The sequence below is a fragment of the Podarcis cretensis genome (genome assembly GCF_951804945.1).
Source record: "Podarcis cretensis genome assembly, chromosome: 13".
Classification (NCBI taxonomy): Eukaryota; Metazoa; Chordata; class Lepidosauria; order Squamata; family Lacertidae; genus Podarcis; species Podarcis cretensis.
Genome location: NC_137182.1, coordinates 38,215,800 through 38,236,776, shown reverse-complemented (window position 1 = coordinate 38,236,776; position 20,977 = coordinate 38,215,800). Strand labels below are relative to the sequence as shown.

The following is a 20,977-nucleotide window of genomic DNA, read 5'->3' as shown; positions in this document are numbered from 1 at the left end:
GGCATCTGCCTGAGTCTGCTGGGGGGCCTAAGACAAGAAACCGCTCAGAGAGGGAGAAGCTGCCCCCCAAAACAGGAAGGCCCTCTTCAGACTCTTGCAGAGTCCCTGGCGCAGACAAAGTTCATGCCCCTGTAGGCAAATCCCAGAAGGCCAAGTGGAAGCTCTGGAGACTTGAACTAGGGGAAGGTGGGCAGAGGGCGCCGGGTGTACTGGCATGCCATCAGGCTGGCAGAGTTGCGTGGTGGTCCAACGATCCAAAGGATAAGGGGGCAGGGAGTTGGCTGGTTGGTTTCATGGAGCTCAACGCAGGTGGGTTTGTCGGCAGGTCCTAGAGGGGATGCAGGAAGGTACAGCGCAGGGAGGGAGGAGGAGGGGCAGGAGGAGGGGCCGGAGGACCCCCGCTTCATGCCTGCTCCTGCTTCTGCTTCACCGAGATCCGTTTCTTGCGGGCGGCCAGCATCTCGTAAAACGGATCCACGCTCACAGCAGCCCTGGGAGGGGCAAAGGGAGGAATGGGGACAGGTCAGCCACCAATCAGGGAGTTGCCAGGTCGGGAGGGATGTGTGTGCCTGGGGGGAAAGCCTCTGGCATTGCATGGCACTTTGCTCTGTCCCAGCTGGTGTGGCACAGCACACCGTGTTTTGGATGGGTCAAGGAGTTCTGGGATTGGTGGAGTCTGGTTCATCAGGAAGAACCAAGCACTGCCCTAGCCTTGGTCTGCTGCCAGCAACCTGTCTGTCTCCTTGCTTGCATTCCATGCAGCCCATAAGTAACAAAATCAGGTAACATATGGATCTTTGACAAGGTAAGCATGATAAAGACTTAAGCAGGGGGTGGGGTGGGGGGAGACACAGACCGCCTGAAGTGTAGGAGATGGGATGAAGAGGAAATCAGAACACAGGCTGGACATGTGTCATTTGGGGAAAGCAGGGAGAAGCAGGAAACTGCGCACCTGCTCCTGATGGTGGGAATGGTCCCTGCCACAGCTAGGACGCAAGACTTCGGGTCTATTCCCTTCTTGGAAGAGGACTGTGATTCAACAGAGGAAATAAGGAAGTCCGGAGAGCCAGGATTCCTGGATTCTCTAGGTTAGGCCTGACGAACCTTTGACTCTCTAGATGTTGCTGAAATTGCAACGCCATCAATGCTGGCCACTGGCCCTGCTTGCTGTGGCTGATGGGAACTGTAGTTCAGCAACTTCTGGAGGGCCAGAGAGTCACTGTATCTGCTCCAGGTCAGTGGTCTGCAGCTAGTAACATGGGATTGGCCTAAGTTACGTAGTAAGAGTAGTATAGAAACATTTGCTTAAAAGGAGTAGAAAGCTGGGGCGGGGGAAGGGAAAAAAAGAGAGAGGGTGAAATTACGTTTGTTGTGGTCAGAGCAAAAGAGGAACATTTCGAGAAATCTTTAGTGTAATGAGAAAGGGAGCCTGTGAAGTTGGGGGGTTTTCCAAGTACAGTAAGGGTTAGAATGGGTGACTCACTATCTGTGTCGCTTTTTCCAAAACAGCAAATGCATCACACCTAAGCTCCGCAGCCGCATCACACTCTGACCGCAGCTGTTACACCACCCACCCTCTTAAGAAAAGAGGTGTCACAGCTACACTCTTAACACAACTCTTCTCAAACTGACAAATCTACTTAATTCTCATCCGATCAACCCCAAGTTTTCCTGCAATGCTGCTGCAGGTCAGATTTCTGAGGGAGATGCTTTAATTTCATTTTCATCTGAGAAAAAAAATAGTTTAACCATCATTTAAAAGCTTTGTCCGATTCCCGATCTCAATGGCTGGGGGGAAATGAGCAAAGGAAATTTAAATGAATGTGCCAGCCTTGGGAGCAGCTCTCGGTTCGTAGCCCCAGGGTCTCCCCGAAATGTACCAGTTCTAACTTGCTCAACTGTGATGGCCTTCTCCCTCCCTGCCCATCAACTCCTAGGAATCCTTGCAGAAGGGCCGCAGCTCAGGGGCAGAAGCTCTGCTTTGCATGCAGAAGGTGTTGGGTTCAATTCCTGGCAACTCCAGATAGGGCTGGGAGAGACTTCCTGCCTGAAACCCTGGATAGCCGCTGCCAGTCAGTGCAGGCCGTACAGAGCTAGATAGACCAATGGTCTGGTTCAGTATAAGGCAGCTTGCCTATGCTCGCTGGGAATGTAAGATCTGCAGCAGCTTTGCCTCCCCTGAGCATCATATCCCAGGCTTTCTTAGGGAAAATGCATCTCATAAACCAGCATGTCCACAATGCCAGATGTGCCCTGAAAAAGCTGGAGAGAGAAAGTAAAAAACTGGACAAGGAAGATATACCGTATTTTTTGCTCTATAAGATGCACCAGACCACAAGACGCACCTAGTTTTTGGAGGAGGAAAACAAGAAAAAAAATATTCTGAATCTCAGAAGCCAGAACAGCAAGAGGGATTGCTGCGCAGTGAAAGCAGCAATCCCTCTTGTTGTTCTGGCTTCTGGGATAGCTGCGCAGCCTGCATTCGCTCCATAAGACGCACACACATTTCCCCTTACTTTTTAGGAGGGAAAAAGTGTTCATGCTTATAAAATAAACTTGATTATTTGTTAATGTTAACAACTGTCTGGACTCCGTGTGTACCCGAGAGAAACGGGTTGGTGGCAGCGAGGAGGCAATCACAGTGGTGGCACAGGGATCAACGTCCGGGGACCCTGCGTGATCGCCACATAGCCTTTTAAATGTGTTTATTTTTTGGGGGGGGGTATTGTTGGGTTGTTTTTGTTTCAACTATTTATTTGTACTTTTACCTTATATTTTTACCTTATGAAGGGCGAGAGATGAGTCTAATAATAAAGGAATAAAAACAATTAGTAAAAAAAAAAGAAAAAATGGGGGGGGGGTCCCCCAATGTATTTTTAAATTAAAGCAGTTCCCCAAAAGGCTGAATTAAAAGATCAAGGTATATTTCAGGTTGAGGTTAAGGATGGGCCTGGGGAGCCTAAAGAGAGATGCCCTAGGATAAGTGAGGTCTAGAAATCTGAGGGTGGTGTGTCAAATTCTCTGGAAGTGAGTGTGGTATCTTAAGGTTTTAAGAAGGGTTGCAGAAACCATGGCCCCCTCCAGGTATCTCTGGATGCTCAGCTCTCATCAGCCCCAGCCAGCACAGCCAATGACCAGGAGGGATGGTAGTTGTACGTCCAGCAACCTCTAGAGGACCACAGGTTCTCCATTCCTTGGCTAGAGATGGAGGAAGAAAATGCTGTTGGTGGGGGTAGGATTCCTAGGACCCCCCACCCCCCAAATGGAATGGTGCCTTATCCTCACTTGATGGATTTGATCCATTCATCCTTCTCCTCCTGCGTTGGCGCCGAAATGCGGTAGACCATGTGGTTCCCCTCGACCACGCGCCCGTCTGCCTCCGTCTTGCAGGCTTTGATAAGCTGGCCCTTGTTGTTGGGAATGTAGAGCTCAAAGCAATTCTAATAACGAAGAAAAGGGAGGAGAGAGAGAGAGAGAGAGAAAAATTCCTGAGAATGGCAGGTGTCTCTGAGCAGCCTCACCCCCTGCGCCTCTCCAGCAGTTCAGAAAGAGGGCTGGGCAGGACACAGGAGGAAGAAGGCAGGTGGGGAGGCTGACCGCACAGGATCTCGCAACCAGCAAGTGGGCAGGAAAACATCATGGGATTAACATTTTGTGTTTTCAAGAATTGCTGCTGTTTCTATTAAGAGCTCCTCACCATTTTCTGTGACAGCAGAAAGGCGGAATGGAAGTTCCTCCCCCACCAAACAAAGGAAAAGTTAAAGCAGCAATTTGGTAACATTGTTAAATTAATGAGAGAGTTAAAAAAATAATAATGAAAACCACATAGGATTCTTAAATAACTGGAACTCGAGTGCCATATAAAAGGAGCATTGGGAATTTCTAGGAATGTATTTGGTCCAGTTCCTGGGATAATTCCTAAAGTAGCTTAAATGCATGAAATTTAAAGGAATCTTTTGGATTTTAAAAAACAACAACAAAAAAAAACAGAAGAGGAATGAATAACAATTGCAATGCTGCAACCCAGTAGTTATGCTGATTTTCATGGGGCATCCAATAAAAGAATCACAGCCAAGATGCAAAAACAGCATACGGCAGTGCCAACTCACTGGTTTCCGAGGGTCTTCCACTTCCCGAATGCTCAGGTTCTCCAGAGGGATAATTCCTCTTGGTTCCTTGTCCTGTCAGCAGATCAAAGAGAGAGATGGAGCTGAAATGGAAGGTGTCTGAAACCTGAGTTGGGAAGGGAATGGAGAGGAGGACAAGGGCCTGATCCAAGAAGACTTGGGGGAAGGGTGCAGCTCAGACCTCAGGGCTCCTCCAGCTTCAGCCCTCTGCCACTGCTGCAAACAAGCAGGGCTGGCACCTTCTTCAAGCTTTGTAGCACTTGGCATGCCAGATGGCACTCCCATTCTTTTATTTGTGGCCAAGCTTTTTTTTTTGGGGGGGGGATGTGAAGGGTGGTGTGTTTGTTGCTGGTTCTGTTGACCCAGACAGGGCTGAACCTGCAGGACTATTCCCCGTGTCCTGCCCTCTCTGCCCCAAGCAAAGAACTCTGGAGGAGCTGCCGTGCTCCGGGTTTGGGAATGGCCAAAAGTTCAGCCGCAGAGCATTTATCTGCTTTGCAGGCAGAAGGCCTCAGGTTCATTCCCTGGTTATCTCCAGGGCAGGGCTGGGGATGTCCCCTATCTGGGACCCTGGAGAGCCCCTGCCAATCACTGTAGACAACAGTGAACTAGGTGGACCACAAGGTCCGATTCCGTATAAGGCAGCTTCCTCCAGTGCCCTCCTCGGTGGCTGTTCCTCCCGACCCTGGCCGTTTGGGACTTTTGGGCGGCAGATCCCGCCCTGGGCTGGGGCTCTTGGGTGCCAGGTTGCTGGCTAAGGGTGGGAGCATGGGACGGGAGCAGACGGGGAGAGAAACTGTACTAACTGTTGTGTATTCAAAGTAATAGAGGCAGTTGTCAGTCAAGATGAACCAGCGTCTCTTCCACGTCTTCACTCGCCCTCCTGAAAGCAAAAGAGGAGGGAGGGGGGAGGGATTTGTGCTCGCATTGATGCATTTTCTTTCTGCCACTTAACCCTTCCCCACCCGTGGAACCTCAGGGGGCGGGAAGCCATGCTGACGGACAGAGCCGAGGCAACGAAAAAGATTCAGCAGAAGTGTGAAAAGAAAAGGAAACAAAATAAACAAACAAAAAGCTGACGAGGGGAGGCAAACGACAAAGGGGAATCTGAAAATGGCACCCCAGGGTGGGAAGAAGGAAACTGGCAGCAAACACTCAAAGTAACCACAAAGCACAACTGCAAGTGTGGGAGGAAGTTCCTGTAGAATAGGAGTCTGTGGGATATATTCTCTCTTTCGTTCTTGTGTGGGTTTTGCTTTGCAAGCACTGGGTATCCCAGCAGGCTACTTTGAGATGAAAGTGACCAGTGGAGGGCTTGTGCCTCGTTCAGCATCCTCTAAGGCAGCCTCCCAGCAAGTTATGTCCTGCTGTTCTGCAACTGGGGGGAGGGGGGGGCAGGACTAGACTTGTGGTGACCCCTCCCACCCCCTTCAAAAAGAAAACAGAGCTGCAATTTGAAAAAGGCATTTCTGCCTCTAGGCAAGGTTCTTCCGGGAGAGGACTTGCCAGCTTAGGATGCTTCTAATGCATTTTCAACCTCTATGGGAGGCAGATTTTGCTGATGAACTGGGCTTTCCTGAATAAACACCACTTCACATATTCAGTAAAAGGACTCCTCATGATATGGACCTCCAGGGAACCGCCACCAGTTTCAGCATGCAAGGCAAGCGGTTGCTACAGGCTTGAAGGCCAACTACTTCTACAAAGCTCAGACTTATCCCCAAATTCTTACTCCCAGATGCTTCCACAAAGCCAACAGACATTCCTGGCTTCAGGCAAGGTGAATACACTCGCATGTCTGTACGTCTAGCTGGAGGTGTCTCATATATGCCACTGGGCAAATGTTTCAGCCCTTGGGGGACGCTAATTTTGGAAAGAATTCAGTTCATTCTGGACCCCCCCCCCTTTTAAGCTCCCCATTTCGATCCAAAACAAACACACACTTCCTTTCATTCTGCTCCTCCCACCTTACCCATTAAGAGAGTACTCCTCTGTCTTTCAGATTCAGGACCCCCTGTTAACATGGGACCCACTCTCCATTGTTTTCTTCTTTTTCTTTTTAATAAACATCTCCCACTTTCCTGCTTCTCTCTAGGGTGACCAGATGCAAGAGTGGGGAGGGCTCTTCTGCTTTTAACAGTTACGAAGAGGGTATTTCAAGCTAGGGATGTGAAGGCCTGGAAAAAAACCTGGACAAATTGCCCTTCCATTTCCCCACCCCTATTTGTTTCTGAAAAACTGGGTGTATGTGAAATTTCTCAATTTCCCTTGCTTTCTCCCATGCCTTCACGGATTAGGCTATGGGCTGCAGATATTCCTTCCCTCTTAGGGAGCCTCAGAAAAGTGCTACTGGAGCCCATCTGACCCCACATCCTGCTTTTCCACCATGGCCAATCAGATGCCTCTGGGGAGCCCTTGAGCAGGGCTTGAAAGCCACAGCCTTCTCTTGCTCTTGCTCTCCAGCGGTGGGCGTTTTGCTTCTGTGCCTCCAGGTTGCACATAGTCATCTTCTTTAACAAGTATATAACAAGAGTTCTGCTGTTATCAGGCCAGGATGTTGGGCTAGCGGGGCCTTTGGGATAGCCCAGCATTCTGTTTCCACAGGTAGGACATGAGCACAATAGTTCTTGAAAATTAGAGCTGCCCTTTCTCAGCACCATAATATACTTTCTGAGGTGCAGCGACTTGAATTACACCCAGCCTTCCAAGGGCAGTGGAAGCACAGATTTATATGAAGCATTTATGATACTGGCAGCTTCATTTCCAATTTATTACCTAAGATCCTCAGCTAACAACGTTTCTCAAACTTAAGTCCCCAGCTGTTGTTGGACTACAACTTCCACCATCCCCAGCTAGCAGGACCAGTAGCCAGGGATGATGGGTGTTGTAGTCCATCAACAGCCGGGACCCCAGGTTTGAGAAACACTGTATTAAAAGGTATGGTATACCTGTCCTCCATTGCATCTGGTCACCCTCTCTCTGATTTTCTCTCTGTCAGGATACTACTACTGAAACCCGCTATAGGTCATGGTGTGACCCATTTGTGGGTCTTCCTGATCGACCGGCTGAAGATGAATGCATGAAGATGTGTACCCCTTCCAGTCAACAAAGGAATCTAAGTTCCATATTTAGTCTTCCATTCCTAGCCCACTGAATCTGTCCCTGAGCACCCAGCACAATTCATTTCCAAACACCCCCCCCCCGCCTCCCCTCCAAAGAGCACCAGGCAAACCAGCTCTCGGCGGCAAAGCAAAACATGCCCCCCTCTTCTCACCTACCTCCTGGGTTGGGGGGCAGAATTCAGACAGTGGAACAAATGTAGTCCGCGCCGTGGGACGGTGGAGGAGAGAGGGGGGGTCAGGGCAGCAGTGGTGGGGAAAGAGGGGAGAAAGAGAGGTGGGGACCGGGGAGTCAGGATAGAGAGAATGGGGGTGAGAAAGAGAGAGAGAGAGCAAGAGAGAGAGAGAGGAAGAGAAGGAGAGAGAAAGAGAGAGAGAGAAAGGAGAACAAGTTACATCAACATAAGGTAGAAGTACATGGTCAAATCAAAAATCCTCCGACACAGACACAGGCATTTGGGGGCATCAGGAGTGGGGTGGGAGGGGCAGGCACAGGGAGGAAGGGTTTAAAATTTTATTGGGGTGGATGTAAGGTGATGGGCGTCACTTGGCTAAATAACGTAGACCCCTGAACTCTGGCACGTCACAAGAAAACCTATTGCTAAAAGTGTAGATGAGGTTGGCAGTAGCGACTGTAGGAATGGTTTTCCAAAACATCAGCCTCCGCAGGGAGCTGTGGAAAAGCTGTGGTGAATCTTGACATCTTAACCAGGCCAGGGATCGGGGTTCCAAGTCCACTTCCTCTTTTTTTTTTTTTTTTTTTAAAAAAAAAGGTGTTATGCTCCCTACTTTTGTGTGGAGAGTGAGGGGGTTCAAAAAAACCCAAACACTGCTTTCTTCAGGTGCCTCCATCTTGAAGGCATGCTGATTCAGCCTCCTAACACTCCTCCTCTTTGCTTTAGATTGGCTCGCCTCCAAGCCAAGGGCAGCCAATGGGCAACCGAATTGTACTGGTGACACCCCGCCCCCCATCAAGGGCAGAAAGGAGGATGTGGTGGTAATGAAACTTGGCTTCCATGTTGCCCTCTACGCTGAACAGGAGGTGGCTGAGGTGGAAGGTCTGCCCTCACTGAAGCTGCTCTAAGTTTAGAAGAGCAGTGTCAAGCATGGCCACCCTCATGCCAATACCCCTGTGAAGGACAGCAGATGGAGGTCTTGAATAAGGGCTCCCACAAGTCAGGACCCAATAACTCACTCCTATGCCTTGCCACCGCAAAGCTGCCACATTATGCTTCTGGACAGCAGTAGCAGCCTATTCCGGACACTTGAATCATCTCAAGGACCAATTGCAGCCTCACCAGGCCTATTAAAGCCCTGGCCTTGGAGTCTTCCATCTGAGTTACTTGTTTCTGGTGTGAGGATACGGCGCAAGTTCCTTTCCCCCCCTTAGATAAAGAACCCCGTTTCTGACCCATCTGTTGCTCTGAAACGCAATCCTTGCCCATTTGTGGCAGAACATCTATTACAGGGCTGCTTGGACAGTGACACCCATGTTCTACAATTCAAGCTCTGCAATGGCATCAGTGTTTTGGGAGCACCTCACCCACAGACAGCACAGTACTTGGGAAGCTGCCCGAGGCAACAGATCCAGCAAACAGTGTGTCTTTGAACTACAGAGATGTGATGGTTTTCTGGCAGAAGTTATTCCAGTGGGAATTTCACTAGTAACCCCTAACTCGATTCTGGGAACTTATTATGATTAAGGAGCAGATGAACGTCAGACACTGAATATGGGACCAGATTTAGCCTTCAACATTCTGTAAATCCCATAGTGGTGGTGGGTTTTTTTTGGTTTTGTTTAAGAAGGCCACTTTCAAGCGCTTCAGGTTGGCTTGAAAACTTATCCACAGCCACTGGCGAAATATTAAGACGCCAGAGAGGAGGGTTAAGAGACATTTCAGTAGCTGACGTCTCCCTACTTTTATAGGGATTCCGAAATCCCAGCAGACCCCTCTCATCATCCTTCAGAGGAGATCCACCTCAATGAGGAGCTGGGGAGGGGGAAGGGAAGAGGAGGGAGGATCCCGGTTTCCGCCCGATCCTTGCAATCCGATGAGCAGTGGGTCCAAACGGGTCGTGATGTATTTGCTGGTGGGTGGGGGAAGGGCTATTGGGGTGGATTTCAGGAGGATCCCTTTGATCTGATGAAGAGAGAGGTCATGCTTTAAATGACACAACAGGCGGGTGGGGGGAAGAGAGGAGAGCGCAGAGACGTGCAAAGATCGCGGGGGGGGAGTGGGTAGCGGTGGTGGTAGGGGGAGGGCAAGGGGAAGGGCAGCGGGGAACGGAAGGGGGGAGGAAAGAGACCACAGTATTTAAAGGGAAGTGGGGTGGGGTGGGGGCCACCTCTCACCCAGCTTGAGGAGCCAGCCCTCGCGGTCAGGGTTAAAGAACGTGTGGGTCAGGTCGTTCCCATCGTCCTCAGGGATCTTGAAGGGCTCGTTGCGGATGCTGTCGTACAGATTCTGGGGGGGATGGGGAGGAAGGGGAGGAGTTACAGGCAGGATACAGCCCTTCCCAAGGCAGAGAGAAAGGGTGTGTGTTCGTGTTTTCAGTACAGCACGGAGACCACCAAATATACAGCAGAGAAGACAAAACACCAGATAGAAAAAGTGCTCACGACGAAGGGCATTGTTTTGAAATCAAGGAGGTCAAAGCGTCTCACGAGCCGGCGGAGGATTCCTGAGTGGTGAAGACGACTACGACAGCCTCCCCCTCTCCCAGAAAAACGCCCAAAGAACAAAGCAGCAGGCCCACTGAACCCCCCTCCCCCAGGCCTCCCCTTCCCCTCCGGCAGGCCTCTCACCCGCAGCAGCTCCTCAGGCAGGTCCCCTCCGTCGTTGATGCCGCGGTTCATGGTGATGAACCTCTCAACGGTGGGCTTGTCGCGGACGTTGGGATTGTGGAGGCTGGTGTTGAGCATGATCACTGCGAAGGAGAGGACGTAGCAGGTATCTGCGGCAGGGAGGGGAAGGAACAGAGGAAAAGAACTCAGTACCTGCCTCGGCACGTCCATCTTGTGCAGCTAATTCTGCTTTGGGGGGGGGGGGGGCTAGCAGCCAGGCTGCCTTGCTCCCCCGCCAAAGCCCTGCTCATTTAGGTTGAAGCGGTAAAATATACAGTGGTACCTCGGGTTAAGTACTTAATTCGTTCCGGAGGTCCGTTCTTAACCTGAAACTGTTCTTAACCTGAAGAACCACTTTAGCTAATGGGGCCTCCTGCTGCCGCCACACAATTTTTGTTCTCATCCCAAAGCAAAGTTCTTAACCTGAAGCACTATTTCTGGGTTAGCAGAGTCTGTAACCTGAAGCGTATGTAACCTGAAGTGTATGTAACCCGAGGTACCACTGTATAGATAATTAAAACAGCACAAACAACTATTTGTGCAGATTTTTAATTGTATGTTTGTGGCTTCCTTCATTTCTTGTATACCGCATTTCTTCAATCTGAGCAAAATAGAAAATGATAAAATACAATACGAAATAAATGAAGCAATAAGAATTAAAAACTGTGCAGCATCTAGAACATCTTGTTACAATTGCTACCACAGGCAGAAAAATCTTTTAAGTAGTCTGCCAAGACTCTCTGACTTTGCAGTAATAAAAGCTTTAATTCTATGAAATATTTGTGAGGGGTGTCAATTAAAGCTGATTGCTCTGCAGCTCTAACAGTTTTCTGACTGATTTCTGTGCTGATCCTACAAAATACAGAGGAGGCAGTGCAATTGCGGATGGTTCTACTTCCGCCTTCAGCCAGAGTTTCCTTTGTTTGGATTTGTTTGGCTTTGGTTTGATTTGTTTCCCAGCTTTTGCAAAGAGAGGAGCAAAGCAGCAGCAGGCAGGTAGGTGAAGGAGGCTCGTTCCTCTCTTGTCTTATTAAACCAAGATAGGATTGCCTGAATGTGATCGACAGAACTGAATTTATTTTCCATCCCGGAGAACACAGGAGCCCCACAATTCCCAGCACCAGATAAGAGTCGCATTCCCTTTTCCAGAGAACCCAGTACCTGTGGACTGAAAGACTCCCGGGTTGCACAGGCAATACCGCTGGGCAAAGGCCTCCATCATACGGTCAATTTTCTGGGCTTCTCCTGGCAGTCGGAAACTCCACAGGAATTGCCTAGATTGGGTTTAGAGGGAAGACGATGAACAGAGAAAAGAATGATTTAAAGGTTGTGAGTTTGAGCCCCATGTCGGGCAAAAAAGACCCTTCCACCTCTACAATTCTATGCTTTTATGCCTACTCCGTAAACACTGTGCCTATACTTATTCTCTGTATGTAATATTTCGTAATCTTGGTCATGCAAGTTAATGCAAATATAACAGAACAGACCTCCAGGACAGTGTTGTAACTGATGACTTTCTAACCCCTTTCTAGCTCTATTACTCTGATTTTTGTGTGTGTGTGGAGGAAAACATTGTTGTTGAAAAGAAATGCCTGAAAGCCTCCTTATGGTGCCTTTCATTTGCTGCTTTCCTGTGGAGAAGCAGCTTTCCAATGAAGGTGCCCGATATAGTCACATTTACACAAGAACTATACACATGCAGCTAACAGAATTCTGTGTACTGGGTATAAAAAAGCTGTGCTCAAGGAGAACGGGAAAGACATTTAACTGCACAGGAGGTTTCTCTCTCTTCCTCAAGGAATGCTGGGAACTGTAGTTTGTTAAGGGTGCCTGGAATCGTAGCTCTGTGAGGGGTAAGCTACAGTCCCCAAGCATTCTTGAGGGAAGTCATGTGCTTTAAATGTATGTTGTGTACAAAGCCTGAGCATACAAGGACCCCACCATGTCTTCTTTGCTTGTGGCATGTGGTGTGTCTGTGGGAAGGCAACCGTTACACTTCAAGACTGGGATGGATTTTTGAGGCAGAGGAAAAGAGCCAAGAGTGCCCATCACTGGCTGAGGAAAACGCCACTTTGCTGGTGCCATTCCCGCCTCTCTCCCACCCAGCACAGGAAGGGAGAAGGCGAGAACCTGCAGCTGAAAGACTGGGAGACCTATTCCAGCAGGCCAGGGCTTTCTATTCTAGAGGAGGGCTGAGGATTCCCAGACTCACCTGAGTGCCTGCACAAGGTTGAGGTCAGTAAATTCATGCAAATCGACAAAGGCGTGGAGCACTGCGATATTAAACTCCTCCCTGAATAAAAGGTGGAGAGAGCTACAGTTAAGACCTCCCCTTTGAACCCACCTCACTCAGCAAGGCCCACACCCTTGTCTCTCTCCTGCTGACTACACTCCCTCTGCTAGGCGAAGCTACTTGTCATCCCATCCCTATGATCCTTTCCCAGGTCCTGGAGACTCCAAAGCTCCACCACCATGGTGGGTTATAAATGCTCACTTCTGTGAGGCTATTCCTCCCACTTTCCCCAATCCTTCTCACCGCTCGCCCAGGTAGTCGCCAATGGCCGTCTTGTTGAGTCCTTCCCCTTTGTAGAGGAAGCGGGCAATGTCCTCGGGGGTGGAGCGCAGCAGTTCATTTTCCACCAGGAACTGGATTCCCTGCAAAACAAAACAAAACAGAGAAGCTGAGAACCGTAGGACCCAGAGCTCAAGCATGCCCCCAACCTAACAAAACATTTAAGTCATAGAGATACTTCCCAGAGAAGTATCTGGGAAGGACTGGCTCCCTAACCCACTAAATTGCAATTCTGAGGCAATTGCAGAGAACTCAGGATTCACAATTCTCCTGTCCAGCAAAAAGAAAAGACGTTTCCGCTACCTTTTGACAGGGGTGGGAACAGTTGGCCTTCCAGATGCTGTTGGACTCCAACTCCCATCAGTCCCTGCAAGCATGGCCAATGGCCAGGGATGATGGGAGCTGTAGTTCAGCAACATACAAAGGGCCACACGTTTCCTATGCCACAAACCCCAGAACAGAAGCAGACAACCTGCACCCCTTGGCCTAATTTCAAAAGGAGTCAGTTCTGACCTCTGTCAAGTGTCCATTTCCTGTCAATCCACTGAGGAGGGAGGAAAGGACAGGAGAGGGGGAAAGAAAGGGAGGCGGCGACAGAAAGATAGCAGAGGTGGTGGCGGGGGGAGGGGGGGAAGAGAAGGGATTCCATCCCACTTGTGACTCTAGCCCTGCCCTCACTTATCATGCAGTTCCTGAGAGTTTAGCCCCCACCCACCCACCTGCCAACTGTAATGCCTGATCAATGTCAGAATCCAACTGGTGCATGAGAACAATAACTATCACCACAGCCGGGGGTGTGTGGAGGGGAACTGTGTTCCGCCTGTTCCAGGTGGATGGCTGAAGGTGCTACATACATTTGGTACCAGAAACAGTCACTGCATGCATGCACACACCCACACTCCAGCCACCTACTTTTTTGGGATCCATGTTGAATTTCTTGCGGCCCATCCCCATCTTCCGGTTTCTCTGAAGCGTTTTACTGTACAAGACAAGGAAGTGCACCCATCAGTCCTTTGGCCCTTGAAAGAACAAAGGGGCTGCAAACCTCTAGAAGCAAATGGAAACTCTGGGGAAATGTACATGCTACTTCCCGCCTGCACTCCAAAAATGGTACTGCCAGTCTCAGAAGGACTGTATCACATGCTTACCCCTAAGCGGCCAACCTGGCTCTGAACGATGGATTATCAGAGGTGACACTCTTCACCATGACAGGCACGGTAGCAGACACTGAACATTCTTTGGAAAATTGAAATAAGTGGTAAGAACAGCCTCGTGCCACAGCCAATCAAAGATCCATTATGGCCAGGACCTGGTTTCCAACACTGTCTGCCTGGCAGTTCGCAAGCAAAAAGTGGTGAAGTTCACAAGCACTTGTAAACAGCAAAATGGAACCAGAGAACTCATTTGTTTACCCTATGTTACTCATTAAGCAGGGAAGTTCTAACTTGAGGCTGGCATTGACATGGGAGGAATCAGGATGTGTTCACAGCATGGTCAGCATGAGGTTCTATGGGGCACTCTACAAGGAGCTACATTTTCCCCATCATGTACCTTGCATACAAAGGGCACTGTAGCCCAAGGTTTTCTGGGATATTTCTCTGATAGTTTACCATGGTCTCTAGCAGCTGTTGGAAAAGAAGAGAGGAAATCTCCTACACAAACAAGTATTTATTGAAGCTAGTATTTTGAATTAATAGGAATCCCTTTTCAATATAATATAAACATACATTTATGTTTGTGGAGCTCAGTAAATGTATTTCTGCACACCTGGAGGCTTCTCCACTCCTGGTTTCAATTAGGGCTGCAACCTAATCAAAGTCATTTTAATCCATTAATCACCTGAGTTTGGGCTGATTAATTGACTAAGCTTTCAATCACATTTGCATATGGGGGGAAACAATTATTTCTGAGGCAAAGATGTACGTGTGAGCGGAGGAAATCTTTCTTTTAAGATGGTTGCTTGCCATCTGCAGTTTTTTAAAACCTCTTGTATTCACACACACACTTAAATATATGCTGCCTGATTCCGAACAGACATCCTTTTGGTCAGCTGACAGTTTGTTTTTTCCAACATGGAGTAATCTAACTGATTAATGGATTAAATGCTGCAAGAAAATCCCAGGCAATCAAAGAATGGCAGGCAAGGAGGTATTGGGATTAGCACATTCTGAGCTTGAATGCAGATGCTGCAGGAATGAGGTTAGTTGCTGCCAGAAAGGCTTGTCCTGGCACCATGATATAAACAACATTCTGGAAGCGGCCACACTCTATACTGCAGCCCTCCAGATGTTATTGCACTCCAACTCCCATCAGCTTCAGTCAATGTTGCCGATGGTCAGTGATGATGCAAGTTGTAGTCCTGTAGGATCTGGAGTGCCACAGGTTCCTCACACATATTGTTAAGGAATCTCTGACCAGTGGCCAAGGCAGGGCCATGTCCAAGTACACAGGAGACTGCTTCATACAGCCAGACCATTGATCCATCTTGCTCAGTACTGTCTACACTGACTGGCAGCAGCTCTCCAGGGCTTCAGGCAGTGAGCCTTTCCCAGCCCTATCTGGAGACACTGGGGGCAAGGGACCTTTAGCACCAAAGTGAGATGCTCTACCAGCAAGCTGCCACCTGTACAAGAAGGGAATCCCTCACCTTCCCTCGTTGGCTTCCAGCCCCTCCACCTCATTCATGGCTTCGCTGAGCTCATCTCGCAGCCGCTGGATTTCCACCAGGAGCTCCTGCTTCCGCCGGCGGATGTTGTCCAACTCTAGCCTCTCCTCTGGCGTCAGGTCTGGAGGCACTGGGGCAGGGGGAAAGAAGATGGGAAGAAGTGTAATATTCTAGGCATTTTGATCACACTACTCTGCTGGTGGTAATGGAAGTTGCAGCATGGAGGTGGGCACCAAGTCAGAGGATACAATGGGCACGGAGTCAGCTTTGTACCCTGGAAGACCAGTGTTATAAATCAAGCAGGGAGCCTATGCAAGTCGAGAAAGGTTCCCCACTGCTCTCTCCAACTTGCAGAGGGCGATGGGGTGCAGAGTCAGTGTATTCCCTGCCCCCCACTGCTATCCCTCGTTGTGGGAGGGATCAGAATGCCTGGATAGGGTCGGAGGCAGATAAGCATGGTAAAGAAATAGAAAAAGCATAGAAAGGGGGTTCCATGTGGCAGGTTAGGGGTAACTAATACTTTAGATGGTTCATGGGATTGGCAAAGAAGGAAGAACTGCCCCTGAAGCAGAGTGAATGGGGAAAGCTGAAGCAGGTGGGGTTTCCATTTCTATGTCTACTGTACAATCCTATCTTACAGAAACCCCTTTGACATATAAGCAGCACATAAATAAATCTTACTCGGAAGTGGCAGTGAGTTCACTGGTAAGTTAACTTCCAGATAGGACTGCAGCCTTCCAGATAGGATTCTCATGCAAAGGATGGCTTTTCCCTATTTGAACCTGCCCAGACCCTTCTTTGCATGCCACTTCCAGGGGAGGTTTATAGTATGGTGACAAGAAAATGGGCCTTTTCTGCAGCAGGCCCCCATTTATGAAATGCTCTCCCCAGGGAAACCTGCCTGCAGCCAACCTTGTTATTGTTTCAGCACCAGGCAGCGGACAGCACCAATGATATATTTTACTGTTACATCTTTTTAAAATAACGTTGATGCAATTTTATCATTGTATTTTTACTTTGGCTGTAAAATTCTTTGGGATTACTTCAGTAGGAAGAGATGTATGGATTTAATAATCCTAAACCTCCAAGAGTATTCTCTGGATTGGACAAAGCTTGTACACTGGAGAACACACATTCAATTAACTTATTACCACCCTCATCACATTAATAATGATCCCCATTCAGTGAGGACTGAGGAGCCAAATGTGATCTGAGTTAGTGGCTGCAAACATCTGGATGTGGAGGGGGATGGTGCTTCCAGTTTTATAATGTGGTGTAGCAATCAAGAGACAGACTTGTGAATCTCCCTCAGCCTCCAGTCTTCAATATGAGGATAGATAGTTGCACACAAGATAGTTGCAAGGCCTGTTGCTGCCTGTAGGTCTAAAGTATCAAACCACAAAAGGGGGTGGCCAGTGCATGATTCACCCCTCTGGGCCTGTCTCCTTTCTAATCAGCCTCTAGGGGTAATCAGGGAAAGAAGTTAGTAACTCTTCTCGGTCTCACAGTTGGGTGTGACTGGATCATCCAAACACTCCCAATACCCAGATGTGGCAAAATTAACTGTCCTCAGATGAGACAGCATGGTGTTGCGGATAACATGCCACACTAGGACTAAGAGATCTAGGTCACTCCCTGGGTGACTTTGGGCCACTTACTATCTCTCAGCCTAACCTACCTACAAAGCTGAAAATAGGTGCACGTGAAAGAGAACGAGGTATGCTGCCTCAAGCCCCTTGACGGGAAGATAGGATATTAAATAAATAAATAAGCTTTGCATGAGCGGCTTCCTCCAAGATGGCTTCCTTTGCAACATTTACTTATTTATCTTAATTATATTGGCTGCTCAATAACGTAGTTCTCTGGGTATCTCAAAAATATAAAGATGAAACTATCATAAAAAAACAGCTGCAGCGTAAACCTTTCCAGAAGAGAAAGACCTAAAAGCAAAGCTGAGGCAGGACACACCATGAAAGCAGTGGGATAAAGCAAGACCGCAGGTTTAAAAAGCCTGGGAGGATAAAAAGTCCCTCATCTAGTTCTGAAGAAACCATAAGGAAGGTGTCAGGCGGGCTTCTCTGTAGAGCACCATTACCAAGGAGACGGCTCTCCTGAGTAGCCTCACTTAACTTGGGTCACAGTCACCCCACACATGTAAAGCAACATGATGCTACTTTAAACAGCCATGGCTTCCCACAAACAACCCTGGGAAGTTGCTGAGAGTTGTCCAGGGATCTCCATATTTCCCTTGCTGAGTGACAATGACCAGAGTTCCCTGTGAAGAGGGAATGAATTGCTGGGTTCCATTGCTTTGTGAGGGGATTATGGGAGATTTCATAACAACTCCCAGCACACCAGCAAACTACACTTCCCAAGATTCCTTGCAGGAGGCCATGACTGTTTAAAGTGGCATCATAAATCATAAATGTGTGGTGGGGATGTGGCCTTGGTGAGGACCTTCAGAGCAAGGGAGATACACTTGGAACAGCAGCTTTTGCAGAATAGCGGTGTGTATGCCACAGATAGCCTTTTGAGATTGGGTTGTTCTTATTCTTAAATGCAGTAAAACTAAGCTTTCCCCACTTTTCCCCTCTGTGTTTGCAAACTGTGCTTCGAATTTTAAATTAAATTCATTTTAATGAAAAGGATATGTTCCTTATCTCTCAGGAGCTGCTGGAGGTGAGGGAAGAAATGCTTTGCAGGGGAACCTGAGATGACACAAGTTCTGAAGCACTTATATAAACTCCTGAGCGCAATTAATCGGCGGCACTAATAATTAATTAACTGTGCTCACACTGAGCTTTCATCCAGCACTGGGCTCACAAAGCAACTTCAAAAAAATAAAATAAAATAATAATCAGTTTATTGTTCTTGGTAATAATGATGCCTGACCTTCCTGTGCACTGCAAATAAAAGGCAGCCCCTCCAAGAGATAAGATCCTCTCTGACTCATTTTCCAAATATTCCTCCACCCCCGCAGAATGTTTAGCCCCGGGACACAGACACCCCTCCTCCCAAAGAGAGAAATGGTACAGACCATTATTTAAATTATTGTAACTTTATTTTTTAGTCTTCCCTCCTCCGCCAACTGAAATGGCTCTGCCGGTTAACGCCACCCCCCCTCAGCCAATTGGTACGACCCACACGCCCCCTCCTTACATTGTAATAGGTACTCCCAGCTGCTCACGGCAATGGTACATCCCAATCCCCCCCCCCGCCACTAGAATGGTACAGCCTTTAAAAAAGACACCTCCGCCCGGACAATCGAATGCTGTACATCGGGTATGGCTCACGTCACCAGATCCATACAATTTTCATGTCTCCCCCTTAAATAAAATTAGATGGCCCACTCGCACATCTCCCCCTGTCACTGGTATGGTTCAGCCCAGCCCCACCCCTCTTTGTAAGGGATCGGCCCCGCCCCCTAGTCTTCTTGCTCAGAATGGCTCGGCCCGCCTACCCGCTTTTCCCATTGTAGTTACTGGACGGTCTCACAATGCTCCCTTCCGCCTGCCTCGCCCTTCTTTAAGCTTCCCCGTGGCCGGGTCTCAGGGGTCCCTACCATAGATGCCGTCCTCCATGGTGGCCAGAGTGCCCCTAAAGGGGAGAAATGAGAGCTCCTCACTTTCTCCGTGTCTCTCTTCGGGGCTCCCAACGGCTGCGCCTTCCTCCCGCAGCAGCCTGGTCCTGCACTGAAAGGAACGTTCCGCCCCGTGCGAAGGGCGTAGCCAATAGGAAAAGAGAAACCCTGAGGAACGCCACTTGACAGCTCGGAGAGGGAGCCAATAGACATGGCGTGCTTTTTCTCTGAATTGGGATGTACGTCCATTTCAACCAATAGGCACCTCCCTGATGATATTGACAGGGGAGCTATTCAATGAAATCTGGGACTTCTCCTAACAGCCCGCCCGATATCCTTCTGTGGATATGCAGTCGACGCTATAGACTTTCAGCTGTCCCACCCTATACGCTTACCTAGAAAGCAGAGTAATAACTCACGATGTCTGAGAGGGCGCTTCCTGTTTCCTTTCCACGCTTTTTCCATCCGTGGGAAACCACGAAGAACGCGAGCCTTGATTATGCAGTAGGACAGCCAAACAAAAGGCAGCGCCAGAGAGAGAAGTCCGTCGTGCCCTTTATATCTCAACCCTTATTTCACGCGATAAAGATAACGCGTGTGTAGCTTTTAAACGTTTGGAAACACGAAATCCACACTGGCAGCGGCGCAAGTACAGCCCATTCCCACATCACTGGTTGGTTTGATTATGATTAGTTGCCAGCAGCGGGGGGGGGGGGGGGTAGAGGTTTACGACAGCCCTGCAATGTAGCCTATTGTTCATATTATGTTATAGGCCGGGGTGGTTTGGATTTGCAGCCCCAAATTCCCCATGCAAAACACTTGGTCGTCGAATTCCCCCTTAAGCCTTCCTGCCAGAATCCAGTTCTCGGTTGCATAACTGCAACGACGCCCCACTGACTTCCATGCAGCAGTGCTGCGGCTTTATGTAAAATCCCTACCCACATCCACCCGGCCAACGATCAAGGTTAAAAAAAAAAAAGAGCACGACATTTCCCCCCCCCCCCCGTGGGAGGACACGCCCAGTCTCAAGTATGCTAGAATCCTCGATTTCTCCGTTTGTTTCCTCTTGGCAACTCTCGCTTCTGCCCGAGGGTAGGAAGAATATTATTCCAGTTTTAAACCCGGAAATCCGATATCCGTTTGAGAGTCTATAAGCCACAAGTCTATGCACTCCAAAAGTGACCCTTGGTGTCCCGCCCTCGTTGCTTTATTGTCAGTCATGGCGAGTGATGTGCAAAGAAGCCAATAAAGAGAGCGAGAGAAGGCTCTGCCTGACGCATGGCCAACGGAGCGGACTAGAAAGGGAACACGCTGTTGCTAAGAGGGGCCTAGGCGGTTGCCATAGACCCCAGCAGCCTTACCTAGTAATTCAGTTGGGTAAAGCAGGCCTTTTTATCAGTGGCGTAGCATGGGGGTGCAGGGGGGGCCGGCCGCACCGGGCGCAACATCTGGGGGGGGGGGGGCGCTCGCCGCCTCCGGAGTCACCGAAGAGCCTCGGGCGCAGGCTGTAGCAGAGCCCCATGTCTCGCGGAACCGACGAGCCGTGCGTGCGTCCGGGCTGAAGGCGTCCAGCAGGCAGCGGCTCTCAGCGCTCGCCGCGGAGGGCGCGCCAGGCAGCCCCTCCTCACAGCCCCACCGCTGCTGCTGGGCCATGTTGCATTTTCCTCGCCTCTCTGCCCTCCTCCTCCTCTGAGCAAGCGGTGTCGTTTGGGCAGCAGCGCCAGCGGCAACTCGCCTCAGATCACCTGACATGGACCCGCTGCCGCCGCCGTGGCTACCTGACCGTAAATACCCCAGCCCAGGCAGCAGCAAGAAGAAGCTGGCAGCGGCGGCAGGTTAGGGGCGCAAATTACTTGCCTTGCCCTGGGTTAGGGGGCACAAATTACTTGCCTTGCCCTGGGTTAGGGGGCGCAAATTACTTGCCTTGCCCCGGGTGCTGACAACCCACGCTACGCCGCTGCTCTTTATGAATATTAAAAATACAAAAAGTCGTGCTGTACCTTAAAGACTAACACGCATATTTAGGCATGAGCTTTTGTGGACCACACAGCCCACTGCATCATGGGCAC

The 20,977-nt window shown here is 49.3% G+C and overlaps 1 protein-coding gene across 2 annotated transcripts; it reads right to left on the bottom strand.

Annotated features, from left to right (window-relative positions):
- Positions 1 to 261: 261 nt before the first annotated feature.
- Positions 262 to 19,375, bottom strand: CYTH2 (cytohesin 2). 2 transcript variants are annotated; one of them, XM_079949127.1, is made up of 12 exons: positions 18,954 to 19,375; positions 15,311 to 15,458; positions 13,576 to 13,642; positions 12,628 to 12,746; positions 12,304 to 12,384; positions 11,253 to 11,365; positions 10,053 to 10,201; positions 9,599 to 9,711; positions 4,934 to 5,012; positions 4,110 to 4,181; positions 3,286 to 3,440; positions 262 to 491 (listed from the first exon to the last, which is right to left on the bottom strand). In XM_079949127.1, coding segments are annotated over exons 1-12 (1,185 nt in total). In that variant the 5' UTR covers positions 18,955 to 19,375; the 3' UTR covers positions 262 to 403. The 2 variants fall into 2 exon arrangements, with proteins under 2 accessions (XP_079805253.1, XP_079805252.1); XM_079949126.1 differs by having other exon boundaries at positions 4,934 to 5,010; positions 9,600 to 9,711; positions 18,891 to 19,368.
- Positions 19,376 to 20,977: the final 1,602 nt, after the last annotated feature.